Source organism: Empidonax traillii, unplaced genomic scaffold, assembly GCF_003031625.1.
Source record: "Empidonax traillii isolate 1590-97213 ecotype Southwest subspecies unplaced genomic scaffold, ASM303162v1 scaffold562:size474401, whole genome shotgun sequence".
Classification (NCBI taxonomy): Eukaryota; Metazoa; Chordata; class Aves; order Passeriformes; family Tyrannidae; genus Empidonax; species Empidonax traillii.
In genome coordinates, this window is record NW_020955755.1 from 237,767 (window position 1) to 246,437 (window position 8,671).

General features: G+C 51.3%; 1 protein-coding gene across 1 annotated transcript in view; it reads left to right on the forward strand.

Annotated features, from left to right (window-relative positions):
- Positions 1 to 7,499: 7,499 nt before the first annotated feature.
- Positions 7,500 to 8,671, forward strand: part of PTHLH (parathyroid hormone like hormone) — a 9,973-nt gene continuing 8,801 nt past the window's right edge. The window contains exon 1 of the mRNA XM_027897839.1: positions 7,500 to 7,600. Coding sequence (XP_027753640.1) covers positions 7,500 to 7,600 — 101 coding nt within the window. The remainder of the gene's footprint in view (positions 7,601 to 8,671) is intronic.

An 8,671-nucleotide genomic window follows, 5' to 3' on the forward strand; every position in this document is an offset into this window, starting at 1 on the left:
TGCTTGCTCGCATCTCCTGCTGCTCAAGCTTATTATGCATTGTGTCATGGGCAGCTCCACAGGCTGCATTTCACTATGCATGGCCTGACTGAAGCAAGTCAGGTGGTCATTCCACTTTGTTATTGCAGCTTAAAGGTTCACAACCTGTGGGACGTGGTGTCTGGAAGAGAAACCACACCACAGAGTTCAAAATTTGGAGAAGGGGTGGCTGTGTGAGATGCTGACCACCATCCAAATGAAGTGAATGAAGGGAACCACTTTGGCTTCAGTGAGAGCTGGACTGCATCCCATGACTTCTGGGAAGAGTTTAAAGATGCAGTTTGTTCACTGGGAATTAGGGATATGAAAATGGGTAATTAATGTGGTATGAAAGATGAGAATACAGGATCATTTTACTTTCATAGGAGCGAAGGAAGGAACAAAGCACATCTGAGTCAAAGCAGAGGATGCACTTAAGTCATTTCTACTTTTTAAAACAAACAGCAGGAAGTAAAAAAGGTCCTGGAAGTCAGACTGGAGATTATAAAAACTAATTAGATTAACAAAAAAACCCATATAAACCAAAGATAAGTATTTCAGAAATGTTAGCAAATAAAGGCTGTGCTCATGGCAGAGCATGTTATGGTACTTTGCTGCCCAGAATCACAGGCATGACTTCAGGCTTCAAACAACCAGGTTCTTTCCATCAGCCTAGGTGTGGAAAGGCAGCCTGTCTTCTGAGCTGGGAAGCCAAATGAGTCTGGATGTGATCCTAAGTGCAACTTTCTCTTGTATTCCACAAGCTAGAGAAATAGAAAAGATCAAACCAAACCATATCTGAGGAAAGCATGCCTTAACCATACTAGCCCCCAAGTGCCTATGGAGAAGGACAGAATCCCCCTGTTTGTTTTTGGTTTTTTTTTTTTTTTTCAAATAATCTGCAAACCTAAAGCTAAAGAAAGCATGTCTTAACCACACTATCCCTGTGTGCCACCAGAGAAGGAGCCTCCTTCATTTTTCCTAGGTCACCCCTTCTTTTCACAGCTTGCATGGATTGCTTCTTGTTTAACCAAGGCTGCTCAGAATAACTGCAAGATGGGAATTTTTCCTTAAATAAACAATCTTTTTTTTTTCACCCTTTGCAAAATACCAATTCATCACAAATGTAATCGGAAAGGTTGGGATGGGATGGAACTGAGAGAGACCGAGAGTCTAGGGATTTAGGAATGAATCAGAGAAGGAAAGGACCTGAACTCTGGTGTTCCACATCCCAGATGAGTACATTAACCACTAAGCTATTCCAGTGCAGGAGGTGAGTCTGTCTCCTCTCAGAAATGTGTCTAAAAGGCTGGATTTTGTTCCAACGTAGTGCAAAAACAAATTGCAAAGCTTCCTCTCCTCTCCTCCACTCCACCCCCCCCCCCCTTCCTACTCTTTAAATTGAATTCTTGTTCTCCAGCCAGCCCAGCTTGGTAACAGTTTTGTGTAAGTTAAAAAGACCAGACACATTTCTTTCTATTGATATTTAATAGATATTTAGTCACACACACACGAAGGAATAAAATAAGAGTGCAATCTATGTTAAGAGATATTTAAAGCTGAAGTCAATACCAGACCTAGAGAGAGGCAGCCCAAGAGCTCAGGGTTTCAAAGCACTAAAGGGAAAATATGTGTACCATCAAAAAGGCATGGTGACTGTTAGCAGTTCATCATGGAATCAGTTGGGTTGGAAAAGACCTCTGAGATCACTGAGTCCAACTTTTGACCCAACACCACCTCGTCTCAGCTTGTCTGCAAGACCACGGCACCAAGTACCACACCCAGTCTCTTCTTACATTCCTCCAGGGATGGTGACTCCACTGCCTCCCTGGGCAGCCCGTTCCAATGCCCAGTCACTCTCTCTGTAAAGAGCTTCTTCCTGATGTCCAACCTAAACCTCTCCCGGTGCAGCTGAAGGCTGTGCCCTCTTGTCCTACTGCTGGGAGAAGAGACCGACACCCACCTCGCTCGTGTGTCGGTCCAGATGCCATGAGCGTTTGGAGGGGGTGTGTTTTTAAGTCTCCCTTCAGCGGGTTTCTACAACAGCTGCCTGTTTCTTTCGGGTGTCTTCCTTCCAGGTCAAGAGCCAAGCGGAGGCTTTGCGGTAGAAACAGCGCAGGTGGGATGGATGGCTTTGGATTGGAGCCGGGATGCTCGGGGAGCCGGGACTCCTCACCCAGCGCCCCTGGGGGACCGGGAGGGTGTCCGGGGCTGTGTCGGCGGGCAGGTCTGTCCGGCAGTGCCGGGAGCAGCGGAGCGGCGGCGGGGCCGCTCCACCATGGACAGCTCACTGGGGCTGGAGCCCGGCCCCAGCTCCGCCGCCCGCGGGGGGACAGCGCCGGCACCGCCGGGCCGCGGGAATTCATCACTGCCTCTCCTCCCTCAGAGCCGAAAATTATTCTTGTCGGTGTCTACTGGATTCTAGGAACCAGACAGAAGATTTGGCTAAACTTTTTTTTTTTTTTTTTTTTGGCTTCCTACCCCCCCCCGCCCTTTCTCGAGTTCATTAAATTAAATGCACATTGTCTAAATAAACGGCGCATTGTGTTGAGCCGAGGGAACTCCGGCTGCCCCTCGGGTGGGAGAGGCTGCTCTACTGAGCTACTCTACCGTTCTTTAGTAAAGGAGATTAAAGTATGTGCAGATGGAGTGCCACGGAACGTCGGGGTCTTGCTGGTGGGGAGGGATAAGAAGGGTTTCTCTTTCTCCCCAAGCAATCTTTTCACTCCACAGGAAGATTACACCATGTCAGAGGTGGGCTAGGGAGTTTGTCATCCCTGACGGTCACCGGAGAGTCAGAGGAGAGGGGACAAGCTGGGGACAGCGGAGTGCAGCAGGGCTAGGGTGCGGGTAAGAATGAGTCTGTGCTAGAAAGTCTGCCTCACTCTGCAAGCAATCGTATGTTTGCTACCAGTTGCAGAGCAGCCTTGCCCTCAAACCCACCCTGAGAGCCTTGCAGAAGCTCTGGGGCTTCGCACCTCTCCTGCAGAGAGCTGCACTCGCTGGCTTTGAACCTTCCTGGATCAGAGAGGTTGTGCAAGTCTTGGGGGATTTCTGGTCCTCGCAGGACGAGTCCAGCAATCACTGATGTTGCCGCTCCCTTCCCTTCCCCGCCAGCCTCTCCAGCAGTCAGCACGCCTGTGTTTTTTTGCTGAACACCATTTTTTTCCGCCCTGGGAAGACTGCGGAGGTTAAACTCCCCGTCTGAACCGAAGCCCTGGACGAGTGCAACTGAGGTTATAGAAATCCGGGAGGGGAAATGACGAAAGTGCTTTATTGTGAATAAAACAAGAGGGAGGAGGGAGAGGCGGAACTTCACAGAGGTGAAGGATGGGAAGTTTGCAGAGCTGAGGATTTAGCCCGTCTCTGAGCACCGGGTGGGGGTTTAGTCATTATTTCCCTCTGTCTCCCTGAGGCTGCAAGGGCACCTCCTTCCCAGTGAGCTGAACCCACTTGTTGGCTTTTGTTTCAAGGGAATGTTTCGCTCCCGAGAGGCTTCTGAGGGGAGCCCGGTCACACACCCGCCCGCAGCCCCTGGCCCCATTCCCCGCTCGGGAATTACATGCCAAACCTGGAGCAGAGACTTGTCTTCCTAGCCAAACTCCCAGGTCGACTTCCTCGTAGGAAAGCTAATTTATGCCTGTTTATACCTATGGAAAAAGGAGGCAGAAGCCAAGCGCGGCATCCCTCCAAAATCTCATTGTCTTTGAGGCGGGAAGACGGGAGAAAAGTGGAGGCAGTAAACCTAAAATGATAAGGTTTGCCTTATCGCGGCAGGGAGGGCTTGACCAGAGAGGCAAACACAGGGTCTTGCCTCACCTCCCCGCGGCTGAAACCTTTTCCACCTCCAACAAAACCACCGGTTCCCTCCGTGCGTCCCGGCTGGGAAAACAACCAGCCACCGCAAGCTCCTCGCCTTGGCGCGGAGCCCTGCCCGTAACCGAGGCCCCGGCAGGTGAAACCCGAACAAAAGTGCAGCTTTTCCCCGCTCCCGGACGCGGGCACGGCCGTGCCCGGGGGTGCCCCGTGTGCGGAGGGGATGCTTTGGCGCAGGTGTGGGGACGGGAACCGCGCCAAAAGCATCGCTCCGCCGGTCCTTCCTCTGGTCCAGCGTCATCTTCTTTTCACCCCTCCGAGGCCAGGGGACACCCGGAGCTTGCAGGGCGGAGCGGGCCGGGCCGGCGAGGTGAGAAGCTGCAGGTGGCGGCTGGTCCCTGCCGGGAGCCGCTGACCTGGGTGCGCATCCCCCGCCGCACCCCGGGCGCCGTCCTGCGGGGAAGGGAGGGTTTAAACGCTGAGTGAGGGGATTTTTCTCCCCATCCCGCCACGGCGGAGGGCTCAGGCTTGCGGTGAGGCTTTGGCACCAGGAGTTTGCTCACGGGTTAAGCATTCGTGTAAGTGGCAGGTGAAAAAGCACTGCGCCGGTGTTTTGAGATGACAGTCTTCAGCAGGACAGGGCGGGCATCGTAGAATGGTATGATAGTAAGTCTCCTAAATGGGTTTGGCACTGCTCAGTTCCTGCCGTATTAGCAAAACCATAGTTCTTTTTTTTCCCCTCTCTCCCTTTGCCCCCCCCCTTCCCCCCGCCCCAAGCCCACTGAGGCAGAGATGAGGCAAACTCAGCCATAGGAAGGTACTTCGTGATGTCACAAGTTTGGTCTTTTCAATAAAAGCGATGGAGAAGGGTCTCCTTCACTATATATATATTAGGAGAAGCTTCTGTTCTTCATAATAAAAAGAGCAGCAAGGGGGGAAAGCACCTGCTTTCAACGCCCTTTATTTCTCCCTAACCTGTTGCAGGCAGAATAAAAAAATCTGTAAGGCTGGATTTATTTTGAAAAGTATTACCCTTTTTTTTTTCCATTTAACTTTTTTTTTTTTTTTTAACACTTTTTCTTAAACATAGAACATAGTTTTGGAAGCGATTGCTGAGAAGATCAACCACTGTTGGCCAGGGTGACTCCTGAGAGGCACAGACAGCTGTAACTCAAGGAAAAGGTGAAGTAATAAATTGTGAAGAGACTTCAGTATTCTGAGTTTATGAAGGCAATTTATTTTCCTGAGTCTGTAAGGTTTGGTGTGTGTTGGTTTTTGGAGGTTTGCTTTTGTTTTTTTTTTAATTTTTAATTTCTGTGGGAAAGGAAATTCTAAAAATATTTGATGGACCTTTTACCTTTAAAAGAGCAATAGACTTATGAGTGTGTGGGGGCTGTTTTCAGGGGATCTAGCAATTATTTTTAATTAGTCGAAAGGGCAGCGTAAATCAAAGAAGCCTATTAGCCATACATTTTAATTTATAGCCTACGAGGTGTTCAGGGAATTTATTTACAGTATAAACGATTTAATGTTTTCGCCATGATTTCTATTTCAGCTCTTATGTTGTCGGTTTTATTTGCCTGTGTGGTGTGGAATTTGGCTAAGGAGCTCGGCTTTTAAATTGTGGCAGCAAGTGCCTCTTGACGCAAAATAACCTGCAGGTAGAAAAACGCTCTGCCTTGCACCCAGACTTTCTCCGGGGAGCCTTCCCTTCCTTAGTTCGGGAAGAGGCTGAGAAGGAGCAATCAACCGGCACGCCTCATTGTTTTGTTGCGGCTTGTGAGGAGGGTGTTGGGAAAGCATTCCCTGTAAATCAGGCTGTCAGCGGCAGCGACCAGCGACCCCTCCGTGCCTGGGGGCGGCGGCGCTGCCCGCGGGAAGGTCTCTTGGGGGGGGTTTCCGCGGGACGCGGAGGGCTGGGGGGGGGTCCCAGGATGCTGCCGGGACGGAGCTGGTCCCCCCAGGTGCCCTCTGGCACGGCAAGCGAAGCCCAGCCTCTGCCGTCGAGCGGGAGGAGATCGGCGTGCAGGGCATTCCCCCCTGGAAGAGCCGCAGGGGGGTGGGGGCAAGGGGGGCTCTCTCCCGGTACCTGACTTGTAGCAGCTCCTTGCGCTCACTTCGGTTTTTACATAAGTATTCTTTCTCTCGTGATGGAAAAATTTGGCCTCTCCGCCGGGGGGTGCGGGGGGTGACCGGCAGCGCTCCCGCCTCTCCGGGCACCGCTGCCCCCGCAGCCTCGCACGGGAGAGCAACCTGACACAGGGGTTTGCCACGCTGAAGGAGGACGAAGTAGAAGGAGAAAAAGAGAGAGAGAGAGAGAGAGAGAGAGGAGAAAACTTTCCACTAGTTTACTTTTTTGGCCAGGAGCGCCTGTGTTCATAGACGGCGAGTCCTTCCCCCAGCCCTCCCCCTTTGCCCCCCACCCCCTCACTGGCGTACAATTAGCATCATTAGGGATCGACCCTCCAGCTAATAGGGGAAAGGCGACGAACCACGGTAGGTGGGTGACAGGCAACAGTTCCGGGCAGGGGTTTGGGGCTTGAGCTAAAATGTGCCCCCGAGATGGCAGGATCGCCCGGCTACGGCAGGGGAGGCGCTGAGCTGCGGCATAAACACAGAAAGGGAGAGTTGGAAAGGGAGAGAGAGAGAGGGAGAAACCCGGCTGCAGAAGATGCGAAGAGCTTGGCCGGAGTCCTTAGGGTCCGCTGCGTGCGTGTGCTGTCGGGTGTTTCCCTTCCTTCGCTCCTTTTTTGATTCCGGTCCCGGGAAGCGCTTGTTTCTAGTCTCCGTTTTGGCTGTGGGTATCCCGCCCGGGCTCTCGCTCTCTCCGCACATGTTCCTAGGGCGCCATCTCTTTGCAAAACCCTCCGTCCGTCCGCAGGTCTCCCAGAGGCTGCTTCGGAGCGTGTGAACATCGCAGGCTCCAGCCCCGTCCAACCTGCCGAGCCAAGCATGATTCCCAGCCCCTGAGCCTTCCCGGGCTGCCGCTCCTCTCGGACCTCTCTGGTTCTCCAGCTAGGCAGCGACCTCTGCTTGAGTTCCCTCTCCTTGTCACAGCTGGGGACCAAACTTTGGGGAAGCTGAGGACGTGAACCTGACTCTTTTTCTTTTTCTTCTTTTTTTTTTTTTTTTTGAAGGTATATTAGAAGACATGTAGAGATGCATCCCCTATCTCGCCTCAGTCTGTGTGTGTGTGTTTGTGTGTGTGTGTTTAAGGAGAAGTGGGCAGCTGAGCTGACTTTTGTGAATCTTTCCTTATCTGCAGAGAGGGCTTCTCTTGCAGCTTAAAGACCTGAGACTGGCTTAGCGGACTAGAATTGAACAAGGCTCAGGGAGCCAAATGAACCCGCTCTCTAACCCGGTTCAAATGTGAGCTAGATGCTTTTTTAACTAATATCGAGAGAGATCTTGCCTGCGGGCAGCGAGAGACAGAGAAAGAGGGAGGGAGGGAACGAGGGAGGGAGGGAGAGAGGGAGAGGCAGACAGCAAGGAAGGGAGAGAGAGAGAAGTTTGGAAGGAGTGAGCGGAGAGCTCAGAAAGTTTGTTTTTCCTTCAGAGCCTCGGAGCTGGTAGAGAAGCGGGGACTGCTTGAGGACGGCGCTGCCGCATGTGTCCCCCTGGACTGACCTCCCTCTCCCTGCAGGTTTTAAGCCCCGGAGGATACAATGTTCGCTAAACTCTTCCAGCAGTGGAGTTTCGCTGTGTTCCTGCTGAGTTACTCCGTGCCCTCTCACGGGAGATCAGTAGAGGGGATCAGCCGCAGACTGTGAGTTTCTTTTATTTATTTTTTTTTTTCTCCCTTTTATTCTCCCTCGCTGCGGTGGCGGTGCGGGTGGGGAGGGAGGCGGCCAGGATCACCTGGGACCGGCGGTGGGAGAAGCCCGGGAGGATCCGCAGCCTCCCGCAGCGCTCCCGGGTTACCTGCCCCAGGTGCTCACCGGCGGTGCCTCAGCGCCGGGTGCGGGGATTTGGGGCAGGTAAAAGGCGCTTCGCAGCCGTCTCTGACCTTACAGAGCTTTGGGGAAGGAGATGTGAAAGCTGAGGGTCTCCCCTTTCCAGGGGAGCGGCGGGGCAGCTCTTTGTTGTGCTGTCGCCCCGGCACCTTTCGGTTCCTCGTGGGGAGCATCCCTCGTGGGGTCCATCAAGCTGCTGTGTGTTAAACTGAATAACATGGATTTCTGGCGCTGGCACAGAGCCAGCATTGATAAGGACAGGGGAGAGACACGCAGAAGTGAGGGTCATCATGACACTGAAGTGCCGAACAATTTATTTGGCTTTCTGCCACTTCAGAAAAAGAAAAAGAAAAAAAATCCAAAGGGAGTCCAGTGTCTTACTTGGAGGCAGAAGAATATTTTTTGATAAATGGTAGTGTAACTTAAGACAGTCTGTTCAGGAAATGACCTTTTTGCTCCTTCCAAAATAATCAGCACGGTTTATACTAATACCCATACGCAAAGTGCAGGAGAAGCCACTGGGCTGATGTAGGAGCAGCTGCCTCACACATCTAACTCGCTGGCTTTCTCTGGACTTGCATCAGATTTTCTAAGGAAGAAACACCTCAGTCATGCTGTGGAGGGCTGTATTGTTACTCAGTTCGAGAGGAAGCCAAGTTGGAGAAAGAGTGTTGGAAAATCCGATCGCAGCTTACAGGGAAACATGACACAGCAAACAATTTCAGATGGGTTTCCTTGTAAATGTTTTATTACATGCAAGATCTCCAAATAGCACTTCCTCTGCCATTTAAGAATTAAAAAAAAAAAAAAAAAAAAAAAAAAAAAAAAAAAAAAAAAAAAAAAAAAAAAAAAAAAAAAAAAAAAAAAAAAAAAAAAAAAAAAAA